At 35.0% G+C, this 25,229-nt stretch overlaps 1 protein-coding gene across 2 annotated transcripts in view; it reads left to right on the top strand.

Annotated features, from left to right (window-relative positions):
• The window catches only part of CUL5 (cullin 5), a 130,681-nt gene extending 106,387 nt beyond the window's left edge, over positions 1–24,294 (top strand). For both annotated transcript variants that reach the window (XM_020891364.2, XM_070473644.1), the window contains 8 exons: positions 9,434–9,566; positions 10,568–10,699; positions 14,019–14,142; positions 14,441–14,616; positions 15,181–15,342; positions 16,081–16,199; positions 16,779–16,902; positions 20,728–24,294. In XM_020891364.2, the coding sequence (XP_020747023.1) occupies positions 9,434–9,566; positions 10,568–10,699; positions 14,019–14,142; positions 14,441–14,616; positions 15,181–15,342; positions 16,081–16,199; positions 16,779–16,902; positions 20,728–20,922 (1,165 nt within the window). In that variant the 3' untranslated portion in view covers positions 20,923–24,294. The remainder of the gene's footprint in view (positions 1–9,433; positions 9,567–10,567; positions 10,700–14,018; positions 14,143–14,440; positions 14,617–15,180; positions 15,343–16,080; positions 16,200–16,778; positions 16,903–20,727) is intronic.
• The last annotated feature ends 935 nt before the right edge of the window (positions 24,295–25,229 follow it).

Raw genomic sequence — 25,229 nt, 5'->3', positions numbered from 1 at the left:
TTCCTTAAATGTTTGGTAGAATTCATTGGTAAAACCATTCGGGCTGGGAGTTTTCTCTGTGGGCAGATACTGATTACAAGTTCAATTTCTTTAATAGATACAGGGCTCTTCAAATTTTTTAATTTAATCTCATTTTAGTTTTGGTTAAGTTGTGCTTTTTAAGGCATCTTTTTTTCTCAGTTGTCAAAATAATATACACAAAGTTGGAAGTTTCATTATCTTTTTCTCTCTGAAAATATATTAAAACTTTTTTTATAGAACTATTTGAGAGTAAGTTGTTCATTATTCCAAGTACAGTTATGTATATTTTCTACAAATATAATCCCAATACAACTCTCAAAATAATTAAAATTGACTTTGATCTATAATAACCATCTACTCAGATCACTTTAAGCTTATTGACCATATTATATTCTTTGTAGCAGAAGGATCCAGTACAGAATCGTGTTTTACATTTAGTTGTTATATACCTTTTTCTTTGGTCTGGGACCATCTCTCCTTTGACTCTTGTTACCTTGACATTTTTGAAGATTACAGTCCAGATTGTTTGTGGGATATTCCTTAGTTTGAGTTAATCTGATGGGTTGTGTGTTTTTTTTTTTTTTTTAAGATTCAGGTTTGCATCTTTGGCAGAAGTGAAAGTCTGTTATTCTTACTGCATTTTTTGTTTTTGTTTTGGCCATGCCACATAGCTTATGGAATCCTAGTTCCTCAACCCGGAATTGACACTTGTCAGTGAAAGGGTGGAGTCCTAACCACTGGACCACCAGGGAATTCCCTTACTGCATCTTATCTAAACAAGGGTGCATGATTTTGATTTATTGCAGTATCAATTTTATTTAGTTTGGTCACCTGATTAAGTTGGTGCATGCCACACTTCTCCACTCAGTTATTCCTTTTCTTTTTGTAATTAGGTATTTGTTGACAAGTACTTTAAAACTATGTAAAGATTCCATCAGTTCAATTCAGTCACTCAGTCATGTCTGACTGTTTGCGACCCCATGGATTGCAGCAAGCCAGGCTTCCCTGTCCATCACCAACTCCCGGAGCTTGCTCAAACTCATGTCCATTGAGTCAGTGATGCCATCCAAACATCTCATCCTCTGTCGTCCCCTTCTCCTCCTGCCCTCAATCTTTCCCAGCATCAGGGTCTTTTCAAATGAGTCAGTTTGTCACATCAGGTGGCCAAAGTGTTTGAGCTTCAGCTTCAGCATCAGTCCTTCCAATGAATATTCAGGACTGATTTCCTTTAGATCCCATCATTGCTTGTTAAATATTCAGTTCATACATTGATTTATCATCTCAGTATGGATTCAGTTTACTATTACTGTATTTATTCAGTGGGTTCTCTGGTTTTTTTGGGGGCAGGGTGGTGTGCCACATGGCTTACAGGATCTCAGTTCCCAGGCCATGGCAGTTAAAACCCTGAATCCTAACCACTAGACCACCAAGGAACTCATTTTGTTGTTGTTATTGTTCAGTTGCTAAGTCATGTCAACTCTCTACAACTCCATGGACTGAAGGATGCCAGTTTCCTCTGTTTTCCACTATCTGCCAGAATTTGCTCAAATTCATGTCCATTGAGTTGATGATGCAGTCTAACCATTTCATTCTCTGCCACCCTCTTCTCCTTTTGCCTTCAGTCATTCCCAGCATCAGGGTCTTTTCTAGTGAGTCAGCTCTTCACATCAGGTGGCCAAAGGATTGGGGCTTCAGCTTCAGCCTCAATCCCTCCAATGAATTATTCAGGTTTGGTTTTCTTTAGGATTGACTGGTTTGGTCTCCTTGCAGTCCAAGGGACTTTCAACAGTCTTCACCACACCGTAATTCAAAAGTATCAATTCATCAGTGATCAGCCTTCTTTTTTGTGGTCCAGCTCTCACATCTGTACATGACTGCTGGAAGAACCATAGTCTTGACCGTACTGACCTTTGTCAGCAGTAATGGCTATGCTTTTTAATACGCTGTCTAGATTTGTCATAGCTTTACTCCCAGGCAGCAAGTGTCTTTTAAATTTATGGCTAGAGTCAGTGTCTGCAGTGATTTTGGGACCCAAGAAAACAAAATCTGTCACTGCTTCCACTTTTTCTCCATCTATTTGCCATGAAGTGGTGGGACCAGATGCCATGATCTTAATTTTATTCGTGTTGAGTTTCAGGCCAGCATTTTCACTCTCCTCTTTAACCCTCAACAAGAGACTCTTTAATTCCTCTTCCCTTTCTGATTTTAGAGTTGTATCATCTGCCTATGTGAGATTGTTGATATTTCTCCCGGTAGTCTTAATTTCAGCTTGTGATTCATCCAGCCTGACATTTTGCATGATGTACTCTGCATAGAAGTTAAATAAGTAGGGTGACAATATGCAGCCTTGCCATACTCCTTTCCCAGTTTTGAACTAGTCAGTTATTCCATATCTGGTTCTAACTGTTGCTTCTGACTCTTAAACAGGTTTCTCAGAAGATGGGTAAGGTGCTCTGGTACTCTTATCTCTTTAAGAATTTTCCACAGTTTTTTGAGATCCACACAGTCAAAGGCTTTAGCATAGAAGTAGATGTTTTTCTGGAACTCCCATAATTTACTTTTATTTTTTATTTTCCTTTTTAAAATTATCCTAGGTTTCACAGTGGCAACTGGTTGCTGAGTCCTTTTAACAGTAAAATCTTCCTTTCTTTTTGGCATATGAGGTTTCCAGATTCATTTTGCAATTTACCTTGCCTGGCCTCAGGATTAGCCATTTTGACAACTTTGACAAAGTCCTAGTTGATTTTAGTGGATGTTGGTATTTAGTGAGCAAAGTCTGGTGCTGGGTGTATTCATTGGTACTATGGCATCACTGGTCTAGTCCCCCTCTGTTGACAAATTAGGGTGGGGATACACAAAGGCATTTAACACTCCAGTAGCTGGCCTGCTTTCTTTGTGGGTACACGCCCCACCTTGCTAAGGCTCTGACTCCCCCAACTGGGCTGTCCCCTATGTGCATGCCTTCCTCATCCAACTGGAGCCTTAACACTTCCCCTTTTACCTTCCCTTTGCATGGACACCCTCCTTGCCTATTTGTTCTCTCATACTCCATACCTAGCCACTCCTTCTCATCAAACAGACCCCTTGTCTGTTTGGTCTTTGATGCCTGGATGCTAGTCGTTTCTAGTGGACGTCTGATTTGCCAAGCTTAGGCTCTGACACTCCATGCAAGGCTCAACCCTGCAAAAATGGCTCTTCTACTCTGCTTGGGCTTTCATGTTCTTGGTTAAGTTTATTTCTAGGTATGTTTTTCTTTTGGATGTTACTATAAATGAAATTGTTCATTTAATTTCCTTTGGATTATTCACTGCCTGTGTATGAAAGCACAACTGATTCTTGTGTGTCAGTCTTGTACCCTGCAACTTTGCTAATAAATTCATTCATTGGCTTTAAGTAGCTCTTTTGTGGGCTCTTTAATAACTTTGTATATAGAAGGTCAAGATCTGTTACTAAAGATACTTTTATTTTTCTTTCTTTCTAATTTGGAAGACTTTGTTTATTTTTGCCTAATTGCTCTAAATGGAACTTCTAGCTCTAGATGGTGATGAACAGTGATGAACAGCAGTGGTGACAGTGAACATCTTTCTCATTTTTGCTTAGCATGTTATCTGTAGTTTTCTTTTTTTATAACTTTGTTATTAATAAAAAGCATGGTGTTATGAATGGTAGATATAACATGTGCATGCTAAGTTGCTTCAGGCATGTCTGACTCTGCAACCCTATGGACCATAGCCTGCCAGACTCCTCTGTCCATGGAATTATCCAGACAAGGCTACTAGACTAGGTTGCCATGCTCTTTTCCAGGGGATCTTCCCAACCCACGGATTGAACCCGCGTCTCTTTTTTCTCTGCATTGGCAGGCAGGTTCTTTACCTCTAGCGCCACCTGGAAAGCCCAGATACAGCATAGTTTATTTAATTTATTATTTATTTATACACTAAGTAGTTTCTGATACTTTGTTATTTATTGATAGTGTTCCAGAGAATAATATTGTATATATGCCATTTTTTGTTTCTATACTCTAAATTCCCAGAAGTGGGGATTACTGGGTTCCTCTTTATTTTTTTTATTCTAAGGTGACCATGTCCTATCTTTAGCTCCACATTAAGTAGAAAATTTATCTGGAATAAAATGAGTATTGTTAGCTTATTCAGGCAGCAGAACATGAGTGTTGGGGCTATTGGAGATGCTTACAGTAACTAATGTTCTAGGAGAATAGAGCTGCTAGAAGCATCCAGGTTATTTGGAAGACTGACTTCTGAGAAAGAGTATAGTAGTCATGGTGAAGCAGTGCTTCCACTGAGAACAAACAGGAGAATCAGGTAAATTTAGAAAATATTATTTTAATATAATATTATCAAGGAGCTCCAGAAGCAGCTAGAACAAAATACTCAAAAGTTATAGAAATGAGGGATAACTTTTCAGAAACTAGCTGAGTCTGTGTAGCTGTGTTTCACAGAAGTGACAGAGTCTAGACTTAGCTTAGCCTGAGCAGTACTGCGAGGGGATAGTAGAGCTTTTGTTGTCACACGGTCTTGAGTCTCAGAACCCACTAGACTCTCAACTGAAAGCCCGGAAGGAACATTCCTTAGAGTCATTGGCTAACCAAATGTAGACCGATTCTTACCGAAACCACAAGTCATCATCCTTGAACCAAAGTAGTTTGACTGGGTTAAAGTCATCAACCTCTTCCATAGCAGAACAAAGGGTGAACACACTCTTAATGGAAGATAAACATCATCTGGTGCCCTGTCGTGCTGCAGTCCATGGGGTCCCAAAGAGTTGGACGCGACTGAGCGACTGGACTGAACTGGTGGTGCCTCTGTGATTTTTTTTTTTTTTAGTTGAAATACAGTTGATTTACAATGTTGTGTAAATTTCAGGTGTACAACAAAGTGATTGTTACACTTTTTTTTTTTTTCAGATTCTTTTCCTTTATAGGTTGCTACAAAATATTGTGTATGGTTCCCTGTGCTATATAGTAGGTCCTTGTTGGTTATCTGTTTTATATATAATAGTATGTATATGTTAATCTCAAACTCCTCATTTACCCCTCAGCCCTGCCCCCGCCGTTATTCTTTATATGCAGTGCCTAGTATTCAGTGCGACATTACTACTCCTATGATGGCAGAGAAATTTATAGTAAAATAGAAGAAAAATAATTTTAGATGCAGACTCTCAGATGACCCCATATTAGAGTGAGCAGATAAGCACTTTAAAATAATTAAGATCAGGACTTCCCTGGTCATCCAGTGATTGAGATTTCGCCTGCCATGTAGGTGACTTGGGTTCAGTTTCTGATCTGGGAAGACTGAAGATTTTACATGTCATGGGGCAGCTAAGCCTGTGTGCCATAACTACTGAGCCCATTCTCTAGAGCCCACAAGCCACACCGACTGAAACCCATGCACCTAGAGCCTTTGCTGCAGAACAAGAGAAACCACCCCTTTGAGTAGCCTGTATATTGCAGCTAGAGAGTAGCCCCAACTTGCTGCAACTAGAGAAAGCCACAGACAGCAATAAAAACTCAACACAGCCAAAAATAAATAAACAGATAAATAAAAAATATTTTTTAAAAATAATTAAGATTGATAGCTTAACCACAGTAATATATACCACTAACACCCACTAGGATGACTGAAGTTAAAAAGACGTTAACAAGTGTTGGTGAAGATGTGGAGAGAAATTGAAATCATATATCGTTGGTGTGTAGCTACTATGGAAACAGTTTTGTAGTTCTTCAAGAAGTTTAACATAAAGTTAACATGTGACCCACAGTTCCACTCCTGGATATATACCCAAGAGAAAAGAAATTGTGTGTCTGCTAGAAACCTTGGAGATAAATGTTCATAGCAGCATTATTCTTTTTTTTTTTTTTTTTCATTTATTTTTATTAGTTGGAGGCTAATTACTTTACAGTATTGTAGTGGTTTTTGCCATACATGGACATGAATCAGCCATGGATTTACATGTGTTCCCCATCCTGAACCCCCCTCCCACCTCCCTCCCCACCCCATCCCTCTGGGTCTTCCCAGTGCACCAGCCTCAAGCACCTGTCTCATGCATTCAACCTGGGCTGGTGATCTGTTTCACCCTTGATAATATACATGTTTCGATGCTGTTCTCTGAAAACATCCCACCCTCGCATTATTCTTAATAGCCAAAAAATGGAAAGAAACCAAGTTCCCATTATCTGATGAAAGGATAAGTAGAATGTGATTTGTCTATGCCATGGAAATATTATTCAGTTATAAAAGGAAAGAGATTCTGGTACATGCTACAATGTGAGTGAAACCTTGAAAATATTGTACTAAGTGAAATGAGCCAGTCACAAAAAGAAACATTTTCTATGATTCCACTTACACAAGGTATCTAGGATAGGAAAAGTTATTGATACAGAAAGTAGAATAGTTGTTACCAGGGACTGGGGATAAGAAGGAATGGAAGATTATTATTTACAGGGTTTCTGTTTGGGATAATGAAAAAGTTCTGGACATAGTGATGATATTTGCAGAACATTGTGAATATGCTTCATACCCCTAAATTGTACACTTAAAATGGCTAATGTTAAATCTTTTGACCATGTTTAAAAGTAGAATTTTTTTTAAGGAACAAACAGATATGTGCTATCATCTGAATGAATCATAAAAACATCATCCTAAGTAAGATATCAGTCCCAAAATGGCACATATTATATGATTCCATTTATAGATGTCCAGAAGATAGAGAAAGTAGATTAATGATAACCACGGACTGAGAGGCAGGCATCGCTGGAGAATGAGATTTGACTACTAATAAGTATGGGGTTTCTTTTTGGAGTAATGAAAATGTTTTAAAATTTTATTTTAATAATAGTTGTACAACCTTGTGAACATACTTTTAAAAAACATTGTATTGCACACTTTAAATGGGTAAATTGTGTCATATGTGAACTATATCTTTAATCTTAAATAGATCATAAATAATAAAAAGTAAATAATATATATGATAATATATACGGATAATTAATAGACAAATAGGTGGAAATTGTTACCTGAGTAAAGGTGAAATATCTATAACAAAATAAAAGACTGACAGCTGTTTTCTCAACCTGTTGAATTGAAAGAAGGGAGATAGACCACTCAGTTATTATAGTAGTTCACGCAAAAGCTAGGCATTGGCAGTGCAAATAGATCAGAGAAGATGCATAGATTCTTGTGAAGTAAGTTAGTGGCCTTCAGACTGGCTGTTTCTCCCTCAAGAGATGCAGAAGGAATTTCCAAAAGTATGCCAGTGTAGATACTTTTCAGTAAATAACTTTCTGAAATTGAGCCCTTTGGTGGAGGTATCATTGCAGTTTCTCCTTTCCACTTCTTTCTAGAATTACTCTTCCCTGTTTTGTAAAGAAAGGAATATTTTGAAGTATTGGTATTATTGTACAGAAAATGAATTTCTGATGACTAGGTATTATATCCTTTTGCAAGATGACTTCTAATTGTTTGCTTTCAACACAACTGATGATTAATTTGATCCATTATTAAAAGTATTGTTTTTTTGTTAGATCAGTATGTGTTTTTTTAACAATTCAGGAAACGGTCAATGAATTGAGTAACATTGTAAGAAAAAATTCTTCTAGTACTGTGTACTTACTTATGTGAATATGATTTTTTAGGGAAAAGACATTAATTTATAAATACAAATTTAGAAGTAAGGAACTTCCCTAGTGGTCCAGTGGTTAAGAATCCACCTTGCAATACTGAGGAAGTGGGTTTGATCCCTGGTTGTGGAACTAAGGTCCTACAAACAGAACAACTAAGTCCACATGCCATAACTAGAGTCTGTGCGCTTCGAGGAAAGATCCCACATGACACAAGAAAAATCCCACGTGCTTCAACTGAGACTTGAAGCAACGAAATAAATATTAAATATTTATATATTTTTTAAAGTAGAAGTAGGACTTCCAGGTGGTCCATTGGTTAAGACTCTGCCTGCCAATGCAGAGAGCATAGGTTCGGTCCCTGGTCCAGGAAGATTTCCACATGCCATGGGGCAACTAAGCCAGTACAGAACAACTACTAATAGAGAGCCCGTGCTCCACAAGAGAAGCCACCGCAGTGAGATCCCTCATGCTGCAGCTGGGTGGTAGCCCCCACTCCTTGCAACTAGAGAAACCTGTGTGCAGCAGCAGAGACCCAGCACAGCCATAAATAATTTTTTTTTAAGTAGAAGTAAAAGTGATCATTCCTGAGTTTATAATTGGAAGGGGAAAAAAGTTTCATCTACTTGATTAGACAAAAAAATTTTGCACATGCATGTTTTATATACATACACAATATAATTATGTTGTTTTGTTATGTTGTGTGCTTATAATTTCTGATAATGGTTGAATTTTATATATACACAATCTTAAAATGTTGAATTTAAATTTATTTACATATATAGCTTAGAGAAGTAGGGTAAAGAATAAAAGACTTTCAAGCATAAAATACAATACACTGGTTTTAAAGTTTTGTTGGGAAAGTGAGATAGTGATATAAGTTCATTGTTTAAGGAAAGTTTGTTTATAGTTTTTTTTTTTAAATGGATAATGATAGATATATCACTGTGAAGTTTAGGTTACATTGTATATGTTTCAAAGAGTGACGTAACAGTTTTATTTCAACCTATTTTTAATTGATGTTCTGAATCAGGTTAGTGAAAAGCGGAAGAGGATGTTGTGTGACATCTTGCAAATAAATTGAATACTGAGTGCTTTTAAAAAAAAGTTTTAATTGTTGACTTATAAATATACAAGGCTTCCCTGATAGCTCAGTTGGTATAGAATCCGCCTGCAACGCAGGAGACATCGGTTCTATTACTGGATCAGGAAGATCTGCTGGAGATGGGATAGGCTACCCACTCCAGTCTTTTTGGGCTTCCCTTGTGGCTCAGCTGGTAAAGAATCTGCCTGCAATGTGGGAGACTTGGGTTTGATCCCTGGGCTAGGAAGATCCCCTGGAGAAGGCAAAGGCTACCCACTCTAGTATCCTGGCCTGGAAAATTCCATGGACTATATATATAGTCCATGGGTCGCAAAGAGTTGGACATGACTGAGTGACTTTTGCTGTAAGTATACACGGATTTACAGTTTTCAATACTATTTTAGTAGCATCTGAATAAAGCTTTTAAAGATTATTGGTACAGCTGCCTCTAGAATGAGACTAGGAAGCATGTAGGTCACAAAATTCAAGGAGGTCTCTCTCAGTGTTCTGTAAGTGTACTTACAGGAACCCAAGAGTGAGTGCCTTCTTGAGCTATGCAACCTCAGTGTAGACTTCCTCACCCTAGTCCCATTGGATTTATACAACATAACAAATCTGTGAAAAATTGGCTTTAGAAAAAATATTTGCAGATTCAGTCATTTTTAATCAACTGCTTTTAATTTGTTTTTTAGGGTGGGATTAAAAACTCAGCCTGAATCAAAATGCCCTGAGCTGCTTGCCAATTACTGTGACATGTTGCTAAGAAAAACACCATTAAGCAAAAAGCTAACCTCTGAGGAGATTGAAGCAAAGCTTAAAGAAGTGGTACATAATTTTTTCTAACTTCAAATTTGTAATTATCTTTGAATTTGTGTTTTGATTATAAAACTTTCTGTGATAGCATCAGTTTTTCTTTAAAGTATATACCTGTAGCAACTAACATTATGAAATTTTGCCAGTAAAGACCTCTTTGTTTTTTTTTTACTGAAAATTTTTACACTATAGCTGCCAGAAAAGGAAATAGCATTTAGTTCTTCCCCTTTCTTGATTCTTTTTTAAAAGTCAATTAAATTCTAACTCCTATTAAAGCACAGCAAAACCAAAAACAGAGCTAGCTGGTGGTGTTTGGATTCCTAATTGAGACTGGGAGTTTTTCACTTCTTTTTGTGAGGGCCCAAAATAGATAACCATGGATAAATGAGTATAGATAAAAAATTAGTTGCTTTCATATTTTTTTATCTCTGCTTGTTATTGTAATATGATATAAGCCAAGGACATCAAAGAGGAAAAAATTAGTAAGTGAAGATGTAGAGAAAGTATGGACAAAAAGGGTTAGAAAGGGAATACCCTGGTGGTTCAGTGGTTAGGACTTGCTGCTTTCACTGTCTGGGCCCAGGTTCAGTCCCTGGTCAGGGAACTAAGACCCCCCCAAGATGACAGCGCAGCCAAAAAGTGGGGTGGAGTGGTGGTTATAGGGAAGATTAGTGTCAGAATAAAATGAAGAAGAAACATAGAAGAAAAAAATATATGGGGGGACCACTGATCCTCATATAAAGTTTTGTCACATTTTATAAAAAATCTCAACAATTGATGTTTCTAGGAACTAAAAGGTTATTTGGTTATAGTCTCAAGTTTGCTAACTTCTTAAATATTAAAGTAGTCTATCAGGACTGGTTGTTTTTCACAGATGGGCAGTTTAGTAGGCCTTTATCTGTATATGCTTATATAAATTTGTGAATTTCGACAACAGGGAATATAGAAAGGTCCAACTGAGAGGAATGGCTAAGAGTATATGTAAATTGAAAATAACTTTGTTTTCTATACAGCTCTTGGTACTTAAATACGTACAAAACAAAGATGTTTTTATGAGATATCACAAAGCTCATTTGACACGACGTCTTATATTAGACATCTCTGCTGATAGTGAAATTGAAGAGAATATGGTAGAGTGGCTAAGAGTGAGTAAAATTTTTAAAACTATTTGGTTTTCTTAAGATAGTACATGGTTCATATGTATTCTTAAGTAATGAATTTTGGTAATATTGTTAATATTGATGAAATAGGGAACATTTTGTAAGAATATAGCATCAATTATATAAAATAGAATACATTTTGTTAATAAAGAGCAAAGCGCCTTTGCTCTTCCTTTGCTTCTGTTGTTTCACTCTTGTGGAGAAGGCAGTGGCAGCCCGCTCCAGTGCTCTTGCCTGGAAAATCCCATGGGTGGTAAGCCACAGTCCGTGGGGGCGCAAAGCGTTGGACACAACTGAGCCACTTCACTTCACTTCCTCATTGAACTGACCTTATTAAATAAGCTAAAGGACAAATCATTTCATTTTTAAGATGTGTTTAGTACTAAATATTTAGCCATAGAGATGTTTGTAAATAAATACACCTATAAAGGAAAAATTCATAAAAGGTGACGGCTTATTTATGTTAATCAGTACTGCTGCTGCTGCTGCTGTCACTTCAGTCGTGTCCGACTCTGCGACCCCATAGACGTCAGCCCACCAGGCTCCGCCGTCCCTGGGATTCTCCAGGCAAGAACTCTGGAGTGGGCTGCCATTTCCTTCTCCAGTGCATGAAAGTGAAAAGTGAAAGTGAAGTCGCTCAGTTTTGTCCGACTTTTAGTGACCCCATGGACCACAGCCTACCAGGCTCCTCTGTCCATGGGATTTTCCAGGCAAGAGTACTGGAGTGGGGTGCCATTGCCTTCTCCGTAAGCAGTACTAATTATGGTCAAATTCCACTATTAAAATACTTTAAATCTGTTCCTTTCAGTTCATTTTAGTGGAATTTGAGTTATATTAGCATACCATAAGTGAATGTCTTTCATTATACACATGGTGATTATATAATATTATATTGATATATGATAATAAAATATGTGTATAATTGTATGTATGTATTATATATATATATGCTTTTCATTTATATGTGTATTTCACATTAAAGATTTGCAGATAGCCCTGCTTTGCATGGCAGTATGGGATAGTAAAAATTACTGTGCAGGTTATCTTAATATTAACAATCACTGGAGAATTACTGTTCCCAGTGTTTTATGACTTAGAAATTTTTGTCGAAATATTGAAAACTCTTACTATCTGTTATAAATTATAGGAAAAAGAAAAATTAGTACATTAGTAAAATTAACATGTATTTAGTACACCAAGTAAATATTTAAAACAAACTTTCAAATTTAAAGTGATATTGTATCTAGAATATATAAAGAACTCTTAAAACCCAACAGTGAAGACAACTCAGTTAAAAATGGACAGTATTAGAATAGACATTTCCTCACAAAGATATGCAAATGTCTAATAAGTGCATGCAAAGATGTTCAACATCATTAACCAGTAGAGAAATGCAAATCAAAGCCACAGTAAGATGCCACTTTACTTCCACTGGGACAGCTGAAAATTCAGACCATAACAAATATTAGTGAGGAAGAGAAGAAATTGGAACCCTCATGCATTGCTGATAGGAGTGTAAAATGGTGCAGCCACTTTGGAAAACTGACAGTTGCTCAGAAAGCCAAACATAATGTTGACCTGGCAATTCTACTCCTAGATAATTCCACTTATGAGAAATAAAAACATATGAACATATAAAAACTTGTATATGAATGTTCATAGCATCATTATTCATAACAGCTAAAAAGTGAAAATAACCCAAAGGTCAGTCAGCTGATAAATAGATAAAATATGGTTTAGTCTAATATAGTTGAATATCTTTGGCAATAAAAAGAAATTAAGTACTGACATATATGCAACATCGATGAACTTTGAAAATACTATGCTAAGCAAAAGAAGCCACTCACAAAACACCACATACAGTTGTTGTCCGTCACCTAGTCATGTCTGACTCTGCAGCACCATGGACTGCTGCATCCCAGGCTTCCATGTCCCTCACTATCTCCCAGAGTTTGCCCAAGTTCATGTCCACTGCATTGGTGATTCCATCTGGCCATCTCATCCTCTGTCACCCTCTTCTCCTTCTTCCTTTCCCAACGTCAGAGTCTTTTCCAGTGAGTCCGCTGTTCACATGAGGTGGCCAAAGTGTTGGAACTTCAGCTTCAGTATCAGTCATTCCAATGAGTATTCAGGATTGATTTCACATACAGTATGATTCCCCTAATATAATGTAGCCAAATCTGTAGAGACAAAAAATAAACAATTTCTAGAAATGGAAGAGTGGAGGAATATGGTAGTGATTGCCAGTAAGTATGGAGTTTCTTTTGGCAATGATGAAAATGTTCTAAAGTTAGATACTGGTGATAGTTGCATAACTCTGTCAGTATACTAAAACCTGATTAATTGTATACTTTAAAAGGTTTGAATTTTGAGATAGATGATTTATATCTCAATAGCACTGTTACTAAAATGAAGAGTAGTTTGACTAGTACTTGCTTTCTTGTCATGTGAGTGACAAGTTACTTAGTGAGCACCTTTTGTTTATTTTGAAGTTGTCATACTCTTTGTAAGTTTGAGTCATCTTCCGAACTTTTGGTTTTACGAAGTTTTTGCTGGCATCACTTCCTCATCTGTTTTTTTTGAGTCAGTACCACTTTTCTCATTTATGTTGATTATTTGCCTTCATTAAGTTTCTATACCTGCATAGTTAGAGTCTTTTGCATTGGCATTATCAACAGACATTACAGTCACCATCAGCTGTTTCTTCTAAAGCTCCATTTATGTTCTACTTTATTTTCATTCCAACATTATTTTCTCTCTTTTTTGTCTGTATTTTTATCATCTTTCTTGACTTCTTTCAGTTACCCATTTTTGTAAAATATCATGTGATTTATCAGTTGAGGACATGGATGCAACAAAGCTACATGCTTTGCTGTCTGGGTGAACTGAATGAACAGATGAATAACAGATTTTGAAAGAAATACTGTATTGGTCATTGATAGATTGGTTATTTGTTAGTGGTTTGTATGATGAAGAGCTAGAAGTAAAGTTTGAGCTTTATGCATAATTCACATTTAATGTATAATGGTAATGAAAGTTGAACAGTGTTGTTGAGGTACTGGTATTATTTCACTATACTGTGGTACCTGAAATTCATGCATTTTAGAATTGTGCACAAAAAGCCAGAATTGCCTGTATATTCTGTGTAGTCTCAAAGAATCAATTTTAATAGGTATTAGATTATAAACACTCTATAAATATGAGAAGAAGAATTTTGTATTAAAGCATATAAAATTTTGTTTTCCATTAAAATTTTTCCTATTAGTATATTATTTATTACTTCTTCTGTCTTTGGTTTTCATAGGAAGTTGGTATGCCAGCAGATTATGTAAACAAGCTTGCTAGAATGTTTCAGGACATAAAAGTATCTGAAGATTTGAACCAAGCTTTTAAGGAAATGCACAAAAACAATAAATTGGCATTACCAGGTATTATTTTATAATTACATACATTTTAAAAACTTAAAAAAAAAAACACTTTGTTTTCTAGTAAATTAAAAATAGACCTTAGCAGTAATCGATACAAATATGTTTTAAAGTCCATATTCCTTGAAGATATCCTGCAAAGCAGAATTTAGATTTACTGTTACTTTGAAACAAAAAAACACTTTTAGCAAAATCTTTAGAGTATTGTTTCTTTTTCACCAAAGTTTACCTACTGTCTGTGTATTTTGAATTTTATCCATTGTTAAATTTGCTTTATATTTTCTGACATACATTCCTATAGCTGATTCAGTTAATATAAAAATTCTGAATGCTGGTGCCTGGTCAAGAAGCTCTGAAAAAGTCTTTGTCTCACTTCCTACTGAACTGGAGGATTTGATACCTGAAGTAGAAGAATTCTACAAGAAAAACCATAGTGGTAGAAAATTACATTGGCATCATCTCATGTCAAATGGAATTGTAAGTAGATGGTGTGTTAGTTCAGATATTGGTTTGGTTGTAGCAAGACTCCAAATGAGATTTGTTTAAACAAGGTAGGTCTTTCCCTCTCTTGCAAGTGAAAGTTTGATCAGATATAGTGGATCTGTTCCATAAATTTGTTAGGGATATAAGCTATTGGTTATAGCACCATCCTTAAGGTATTCATTCCCTTGCCTGCTGAATCCAGTATGATCCTCTCACTATGTCTGTGTTCCAGCCCAACAGGAGAGGAAAGATGTAATGGTATAATTTCCTTTAATAGCAACTCCTGGAAGATTCTCCTGTTATTTCTACTCAGATCGCATTGGCCAGGGCTTAGTCACATGGCCACATTTTGCTCAGTAAAGATGAGAGATGAGCCTTTATTTTGGATAGTCATTAAGGTCTGCTGAAATTTTTATTACCATGTGAGAAAGGTAGAACGGATATTGGAAGGTAACTACCAGTCTTTTATATATAATCTCATATAAGAGATACTATAGTAGATAAATGGTAATCCTCATAAAGAGATTCTTATTTTTAAAATTATTTTATCTATTATAGATAACATTTAAGAATGAAGTAGGCCAATATGATTTGGAGGTAACAACGTTTCAGCTGGCTGTATTGTTTGCATGGAACCAAAGACCCAGAGAGAAAATCAGCTTTGAAAATCTAAAACTTGCAACTGAACTCCCTGATGCTGAGCTTAGGAGGACTTTATGGGTTGGTTTGTTTTTATGTTTTGTTGTTTTGTTTTTTTTAGTTGTGTCCTTTCACATAGCAGGAAATACGTGTTGGCTTGTGTTATAATAAATTTATTAATTCATAACACTCAAATGACTTAACCAAGAAAAGCACACTGGTGAGGTACTTACGGAACAATAAGAAATTGAAAACATGAAAGTTACTATGACAGAATGGCAAAAAAGAGAGAGAAAGATTTAAGTGTTACCTGTGAAGAGTATGACCAAAGATTTCATATTGAGAAATTTTGAGTGATTGAGTGATTTTTATGATAATCAAAACTCTAAAAATTAGAAAACTTTGGTTCTTTTGAGGCCCTGTAACATGTACTTATTAGCCCTCCTGTTCAAAACTAAATTTTACCCCTACTCCATATGCCTCTTAATAGTTGCAAAATAAATTACTACCTAGAGAGAAATAGCTGGTTTATAACTGACAGTTGTGTTTCTGTGGTCACGTATGATCAATCCCTTTAGTTTTGTTTTTGTTTTTGTTTGTCTTATTGTAAAGAGAGCATTTATTGTTTCCTCATAACCAACTCTTTCTCCTCATTCTCTTTCCTCATTATGCATGTACATTGTTATATTTATGAAATAACAGTTTGAATTCTGAATTTGTGCTCATAATTTTTCTCATCTATATTGGTCATGTTGGAGAATTGATCTTGGTATTCTATAGTGTTTATAGAAGCTAATTTTTTTTCTTTATTCTTTACAGTCTTTAGTAGCTTTCCCAAAGCTCAAACGGCAAGTTTTATTGTATGAACCTCAAGTCAACTCACCCAAAGACTTTACAGAAGGTACCCTCTTCTCAGTGAACCAGGAGTTCAGTTTAATGTAAGGTTTATGTTGGTTGATCTAAAATAAAAATACCATGTTTGAATTTTGATATTTTATTGTTAGGAAAATAATTTCTTTACATGATATTTAAAGCATATCTGTGTGCTGCCATCACCTTAGATTTATGCCATTTAGTTGAATGAACTGGATACTTTTGGTGTCTGACTTTATACCATATTGCTTTTCATCTTTAAAATAAACATCCTTTTGTACTCTAAAGCAGCTTTATCCACACACAGAACTGTTTCCTTAAGATCCCAATTAGAAGATAATGCTGAATTACAATGGACATATCTTCAATTATCTAATGACTTTCATGACAATATAAATTATATTTGCTTTGTTATTATAGGGAGTGTAGTCATACTTATGTATTAACAGAGTTTTTATCATGTTTGAGGGAAAACTTAGTGTTCATTTTAGTAAAGCATTATGTTAGTTGTTATTTTTCCCTTAAACAATGCTGAATATTAATTTTTAGAATACTTCTAAATATTTTCTCTTAGACATTGTTGCTATAAAATGATGTTTAAAAAACCCTTCACCATAAAATATTTTATTTAATTTTTTTTATAGAAAAAATGCAAAAGTTCAGAAAAGGGGTAAAATCAACTTGATTGGACGCTTGCAGCTCACTACAGAAAGAATGAGAGAGGAAGAGAATGAAGGAATAGTTCAACTAAGAATACTGAGAACCCAGGTTTGTAATGTTAAGACAGAATATCTAAATTTTGAAAAAGTTGGTTGTGGTTTTTTATTAATCATCAAATCTTTTTTTTTTTAATTAAAGAAATATAAGTACTCAAACCTTTTATAACAGAAAAGCTACTTCATTTTCCTGAAATTTAAAAATTATATTAATAGAATTCTCTTAGTTGCTGGTAGAGGTGTTTATATGACTTGATGGTCTATGGTAGATTCTGTCGGTTGGGCAAAACCTTGGTTTTAGGTTATGCTTCTCTGACTGTATGTCAAAGAGAATATATGTATATGTCAGCGACAGGTTACAATTCTAGGATTGAGTATTTTCATTTTTATTTAATATTAAGATTTCTGATTCCATTGTAATGGGAAATGAGGGGTTATTTTAAACATTTTAAAACTAGGATTATGATAACCTTCTGAACATGATAAGAATACCTATTGCAAACTAATGAATGACTGTTTTAACTTTAGAACTAATTAAAACCAAGTTGTCCCACTTTTACTATTTTCATTTAATATTGTTTAAACTGTTGAACCAAGTATACTATCAAGGGTGAAACAGATCTCCAGCCCAGGTTGGATGCATGAGGCGAGTGCTCAGGGCTGGTGCACTGGGAAGACCCAGAGGGATGGGATGGGGAGGAAGGTGGGAGGGGGGATCGGGATGGGGAACACATGTGAATCCATGGCTGATTCATGTCAATGTATGGCAAAAATCACTACAATATTGTAAAGTAATTAGCCTCCAACTAATAAAAATAAATGAAAAAAATAAAAAAAAAAACTATTGGCCAATATAATCAAGCTTGAAACAAAAAAGATTAAAATTTTTCAGTACTTATAGGTTATATAATATAATAAAGGAGCATAGAAAAGATAAGTAAAAATCAAATGCTTTTCTATTTAGTGATAAATAAATGATTTTTAAGAAAATAAAAGAAGAGACATAGAATTCACAGGCATTTCTTTAAAAAGCAGTTAGACCTATATGAGGAGAAGAGCCTTCACCTAAGCGATTCAAAAGGAGATTTGAATAAATAGATCATGTTCCTTTTTTCTTACTGTATATTTTTTATTGAGGTATAATTTACATACAAGAGAATACACATTTCATAGTTTTCACTGTGTTTTGCTTAATGTGTATAACTGTGTGACCATCACCTCAGTTAAAATACAGAACATTTCTATCACTCCAGTAATTTCCTCATGTCTCTCATTCAGCCAGTCTCCCCTTTCAGCCTACCTGATTCCTGTCACCATTGCTTAGTTTTGCTTGTTCTTGGTCTTCATACACATGAAGCAGACAGCATACTCTTTGTATTTGGCTTTTGTTTAACGTGAAATAACCATATTTTTTAATGATAAGGCTGAATAACCCCATACTAGTAATGAGTCTGCTGAATATCATATAAAAATTCAACTGGGGTTTTCCTGTGGCTCAGTGGTAAAGAATACACCTGCCAGAGCAGGAAAAACAGATTTGATCTCTGGTCCAGGAAGACCCCACGTGCCATGGGACTGCTTAGTCTGTGCACGACAACTATTGAGCCTGTGTCTAGAGCTTGGGAGCCACAACTGCTGAGCTCATGTGCAACAGCTACTGGGGCTCACATGCCTGGAGCCTGTGCTTGGAAACAGAAGCCACTTCAGTGGGAAGTCTGCACGCTGCAGCTGGAGAAAACCCGCACAGTAATCCAGCAAAGCCAAAAATAAATAAATTGATTAAATTCTAAAAATTTTCAACCAGGAATATTTTTGTAGTTTTCAAAATTGATTCACAGTTTTACCAGAATAGATGAGAGTGATTAAGAACCTTAAAGTATATAAAGTGTTGGTGGTGGAACACTTGCCAAATATTAAAACTTGTTAAAGCATCTACAAATATGAAACAGTATAACAAACAGATTAACTGAATAAAATAACTCAGAATTAAACCTCCTATATAAGTGTAGATGAACTTTGCAATAAAGGAAATGATTTCTATGGCCCGTGTAAAGGGAGTGTATTATTCAGTAAGAGATTTTCGAAAATTTGACTTGTGGAAGGAAAAAACATGACATAGTCCTAGTTTATAGCTACACCAGAATAAATCCAGATGGATTCTGTTGAGATATGAAATGGAATGGGCATCCATTAATATCAGATGTGCTGAGGAAATGAAGGTTTTTTTGTTTTGTCTAAAACTAATTCATAATTATGCTCAGTCTACTAATCCAAGCTGTCCCTTTAAATTATAATTGGACTTTCTTATTTCTCCCTGATTCTGCTCCACCCATCCCCATTCTTTGCTATTTTCACAGAGGCATCTGGATGTACTGAAGTTGAGAAATTCACTTGACCTCATAGTGACAATGAAGGGATTGTCATATCTATATGGTTGTGACAGTGTTCTATCAGCTATAGAGGGCTTTATCTGTCACCTATGGAAATTTAACTTTTTGTTGCTGTATATTGCTGATATCTGTAGCAAATGAACTATGGTTCATTTTTTTTTCCAGCAGTAAGACCACATGGCCTCTTTCCTGGTCTGGTTGCCTGTTGTCTGCTCTTACTAAGGTCCTGCGCCCTCTAAAACTCTGCTACATATTCCTTGTGGCCTTTGGCCTACACGGCACACTGTTACTATCATCCGTTGCTACAGGGTCATGTTTTCCTGCCACTGAAGGCCCTGTGCCAGGGCCATGAGCTCTCAACTCTATCTGCATCAGATGGGAACTGAGGAATTCAGAATTGCAAATTATTTCCATTATATCATGCCACTTTTCAAGTGACCTCCAACGTATTAAATGAGACCAGGGCCAGAACCCCTGTCATCTCTGTTTTTCTCTTAACATCTCTAACACAGCCATCACTTTCACCTCTATCAAAGCTAGAATATTTACAACTGTTCTTTCCTCCTTACTGGTTTCTGTAATGTATAAGTGCCTGAAGGAAGACAGACTTTCCCCCTCTTCCTTCTTTCTCTCTGGACCCCTGACATAAACCCCTGTGATCCAGAGTGTGGATTTGGACATACTGTTAGGAGTAATTCTTCTGACCTGCTAGTGGCAGTGTAGGAATTCTCATGTCTGTACAGAGGAAGTTGACGGTATACTCTTCTCATACTGAATAGTGCCTGACTCCCAAGCCTATAGCCTTGTAGCAAATCTCCATTTTCAGTGTTTAAAAGCAAATATTAACACATTTTCTGTTTTCACACTTCTTTTATAATGAATTCTAATCTCCAGTAAGGCAGATGGATGCCTTTTGTTGACTAAGAAGAGACCTTGTACTGGAAAAGACAAAAGAGAAAATACTTAGTAATTTTCTAATTATCTATATTACATAGATTAGTGGTAATTAAATCATCAAGGAAATTATTAATAAAATTGACTTAGATGAAAAATGCTTACTCCTCCAGAAAGTTGAACCATTTAGCTGAGTCATTATAAACTGAAGATACTTGATAATAAATATAGCTCATTAATCTGATAAGTATATAAAGAGTAGTGATTATTAGTTTTTAAAACAGAGAGCAACTGAAGCAACTGACTGCTACAAAGAAGTAACTATAGAAAGAAGTAACTAAATACAAGGGGAAAAGTATGTAAAAAAGGATATGAGTAATTTTGCTTTTCCTTATTTTTCAGAATATCCATAATATGCAGATTTTGTTTTTCAGAGTGAAAAGAAGATACTTTTGTTTGTTATGGGTCTCAAGGTTAATCCAGTGATTGCTAATCATTTGGATAGATGTTGGATAGAGGATAAAAACATTAAAAGTCATTTTTTGTTTTGTTTTACTTAAAATAATTTAATACTTTTTATTTTTTTCTTTTAGGAAGCTATCATACAGATAATGAAGATGAGAAAGAAAATTAGTAATGCTCAGCTGCAGACTGAATTAGTAGAAATTTTGAAAAACATGTTCCTGCCACAAAAGAAAATGATAAAAGAACAAATAGAATGGCTAATAGAGCACAAATACATCAGAAGAGATGAATCTGATATCAACACTTTCATATATATGGCATAATTTTGAATATCATGGACAATATTAAGAACCCAAATTTTGGAGTGCTTGGGCAGAAAGTTCTTACTGTTTGTGCTAGGGGAAGGTTTAGTTGGACTTTGATTACATAAATATTAAAATCTCTGCCTTACCTAAAACAACTATATTTTGCCAATCACATTAGTTAGCATGGTGGCATTCCTTTCATGTTGCACCACTCTGTTTTAACAGCATGCTGTTTTGTGGAGAAACTTGCATTCACAAAGAGCCCATTATGAGCTTTTAAAAACCTGATTTATACCCACCAGAAGAAATAACAGTTGGGAGGGTGAAAGTGGGGTTCTTGTTGCTTTTTTTTTCTTTTTTTTCCTCTCTTAGAAAAATGTATTTGCACAAGGAAGGATATTCGGATGTTTGTGCACTGAAAAATGCTGTTATGTTTTGTTTTTTAAAAAATACAATTAAAACTAGAAATAGCACTCTTGATTTCTTTTGATCAAAAGAGTGAACTGGTCTACACAACGTTGGGACAGGGCAGATATAGGTGAAAAGATAAGTATTTAGTATTATCATATGTTCAAACACTGCTTCAATATAACTGGATTTAAATGGTGACTTCAAAGTGATAGTAAATTTTTCCAACTAAAAAATGTTGGCTTTCGTTAAGCAGGAGACTGCTGTTTTAGTTGATCATTGTTAAATGGGAGGTTTTTTTTTTTTATCTTATATGGCCAGAGAGTTTGTTTTAAAAAAGTGAAGCTCATATTGTTATTTTAGTTGTTTAAAAAAATTATGAAAACAGAGCATTTCAACTTCAGAGTCAAAAATAGCAAAACTCACATATTAAGTGTTAACTAAGACACTTAATATTATATACCTAATTATTATGCTACACTCAAATTCATTAAAAAAACAAGGCAGAAATCTCCTGCTTTAGTATAATACAATTATATAACTGACCTCTTGATCTGTAGCATAGAAATACTTTGAAGTTTTAAAGTCTCATTATTAGGGGTTTGTAGCCTCAGGTTTCTGGAAAGGAAGACATTCTGTTTTAAAAAGTAATAAGTATCAGTCACCTAGGAGGAAAAGAAAAACCACAACATAGACCCAAAAAGCATAAGCAGAATTGTTGCAATCTTAATATGAACAATAAACTTGCCAAATAATATGTATATATATATTTATATATTTTAAAAGTAAACATTTAAATAATGTTCAGAAGGCAACACTTCACCTTGTTTCTTTCAGTCAATCCAAAGTAGCAACTTACTAGTTGCTGGCAACTGAATACCCAGAGTAATGGAGATTTTAGAACTTGAGGACGTGAACAGCTTAAAAGAGGAAAACTTATTCCCCACTGGGAAAGAATGGCTCGACATGGATTTTATTCATTGTGGTGCCCGTTTCAAAACTTTTCTTGCAAATTATATTTTATTTGATATTAAGTAATATTTTAAATGATTTTGATGATAGTAGACAGTGCCAGAGTGTTGGTCAGCATACAGTATTATTGCAGAGTGCTTTTAACAGCATTTCATGGAATCTGTCCCCAGTTCCAAGAGACTTTGTGAGATGGCCTGATGAAGGAAAGCAAATTTAAAACATTTAAGGTTTTGCTGGTTATAGTCAAAGACCTATTCTGAAATTCACAGGAAAATCTCACACTTGAGCTCTTAGGTAGCATATGGCAATTATTAGACCAAGAATATTGTGAAGATTAGTCTAAATTAGTGCTTACGGTTTTCTTTGACTAGATGACTGTTAACAATGGAATAAATTTGAAATTTTAAAAAACTGATAATTTGGTGATAATTGTGGCCTTTATGTTTAACAGATAGTTTGGGATCAGCATGTTTGCTTGTCCAGCACAGGAACGCCAAAGGAGGAAGCAATGGAGAGAAAAATTAGAGTCCATTTCTTAAAGTTTAAGATTTGTTGGTGTTTTAAGCCAGAATTGTTCTCAGAACTTGTTTGGAATTTCTAATCTTTTTCAGTCATTTAAGAATGAGAGCCATGATGTTTTGATTTATAACGGTAAATTTAATGCAAAAGTGGGTAACTCTAAATCCATAGCAAAGTTTTCTATAAAATTTTATAAATTTTTTAATAGCTTATTATGTCCTAGTTGTATATTGGGGAATAGAACAGCAGCAAATACTGTAGACTTACAGTTTTCATCATTTTTTTCTTTATGTATACAGAAGTTTATCTAACTACAATTTGGTGTTCATGAAAATCATTTAGTTGACAAGGTGCCTATTCCATTGTTGAATTTTCTTTAGATATATTTTGACAATAAATTTACTAATTAAAAATTTAAAAAAAAAAAGGATCTGGAAACAAAAACCTACCAGCAATTTGCTAAAGGTACAGAATCACTGTTAGTATCCTTTATTAATAAGTCCCTTTTCTCTAATGTGAGCTAAAAATTAGTGCTATCTGAGCAGGGATGAAATCTGACAGTTAAGGGAAAATGTATACAAATATATGTATATATTTTTTTCATGAGCAGTATGGCAATAGGACACTTCAGAGGTTAATTTAAGATTTGAGCATTCATCTTCTAATATAAAGGTGAAGCCATCTTGGAAGTGCTAACCTTTATTACTGTCTCATTGCCAGAGTGAGCAGATACAAAGCAAAACTTTCAAAGTGAAAATATAGAACAATTTCAATGCTTACAATGAGTTAAATATTTAGAATATTACTGTTCCAGTGATTTAATGAGGATCTTGAAATAAATTCTGAAGTCTTCCAATTTTTACACTTATTGGAGGGATCCCTGCATTCTGGCAAACTTTATTTAAATCTCTTAACTCTTATTTTGTGCATAAATGTTAAAATTTCCAAAAAGGAAATGTTAGCTTTCTTAAATTACCTTTTATTAAATTTAATACAAAATATGACTGGAATAGTTTAAAAGTATTTTGCATTATTTGCAGTAGGCTGTCATTGGCCCTGCTCAAAGGGCAAATTTTAAAAATTCAATTTGTGTGAAAGATCTGCTAGTTTTCCAGAAAGATTTGCTATCTTAAACTCAAGCTTGTTTTTTCTATTTTCATGTAAATGACTGGGATGCTGTCTTATAAACTCTTCCAATGTTATGTTGGTGAAATAAACATTACAATGAGAGCTTTCCTGTCATCTACACTATATATGTTGTCTGGAGTGTTGAACAAATTTGAGTTCCTAAGTTGTAATCTATCCTCGTATGGTATATACGATTTTGAATGTGTGCCACTACATACTGAGATGATAATGCTGTACAATTTTAAATGGTAGCAGTTTCTGTATGTAGTAGGCTGAAATATTTTGATGAACTGCTTAATTTTTGGATTTTATTTTTTAAGTTGTATAATTTATTTTCTTGCAAAATAAAAATGTAATATAAAAGCTTTCACCTATCAAGAAAATGTTGATGTTCTACTGTAGAGTAGTTTCTCAGAGTTTAATTAAAATTTTTATAAGTGTATTTACATATTTCATGGTGAAATGGTAAATTTTAGCCAGCCTTAGGAATCAGAAATACAAAAAGTAACCCACTTATTTCTTTTCAATTTCAAATTCAAGTTCAAAAGGAAAGCTAACAGGAATATATCTTTTCTGTTGATGATAGCATAGGGCTGTCATGCCTGGAAGAGGTCAGAATTTTAAACCTGAAACTTCATTCATTCATCTGTTTAGATATGCTGTGTCATTACCAAAATTTAAATCTTACATCAAAGTAAAAAATATAAGACAAATTATTTCATGTTTTGTATGTATTTTGAAATTTTTGAACTATTTAAATTTCAAAGCTAGAGATAGTTTAGTAATAAGTTTATGAAGATGGACTGTCTTAGTCTTGGTGGTTATAAAAAAGTACTATGAACTGGATGACTTATAAATCAATACAGATGTATTTCTTATAGTTCTGGAGGTTCAAAGTCTGAGATCAGGGTGCCAGCACAGTCGTGTCTGGTGAGGAACCGCTTTCACTGCAGACTGCTGATATCTCACTGTGTCCTCACATGCAGAAAGTTTAAAGGGCTTCGGGTCTCCTTTATAAAGGCACTAATCCCATTCATAAGGGTTCTACTCTCATGACCTAATTACCTCCCAAAGTTAAAGGCCCCACCTCCCAGTAATGGCACATTGAGGGTTAGGTTTCAACATGTGACCTTTGGAGAAAAGCAGGCATTCAGTCTTTAGCACTTCATAATGACCCTAAATGGAGAAGGAAATGGCAACCCACTCTAGTAATCTTGCCTAGAGAATCCTGTGGATGGAGGAGCCTGGTGGGCTGCTGTCTGTAGGGTCGCTCAGAGTCAGACATGACTGATGCGACT

This window comes from Odocoileus virginianus, chromosome 10 (assembly GCF_023699985.2).
Source record: "Odocoileus virginianus isolate 20LAN1187 ecotype Illinois chromosome 10, Ovbor_1.2, whole genome shotgun sequence".
Lineage (NCBI taxonomy): Eukaryota > Metazoa > Chordata > Mammalia > Artiodactyla > Cervidae > Odocoileus > Odocoileus virginianus.
The sequence above is the reverse complement of the archived record's forward strand: the minus strand, read 5'-3'. Positions and strand labels throughout refer to the sequence as shown.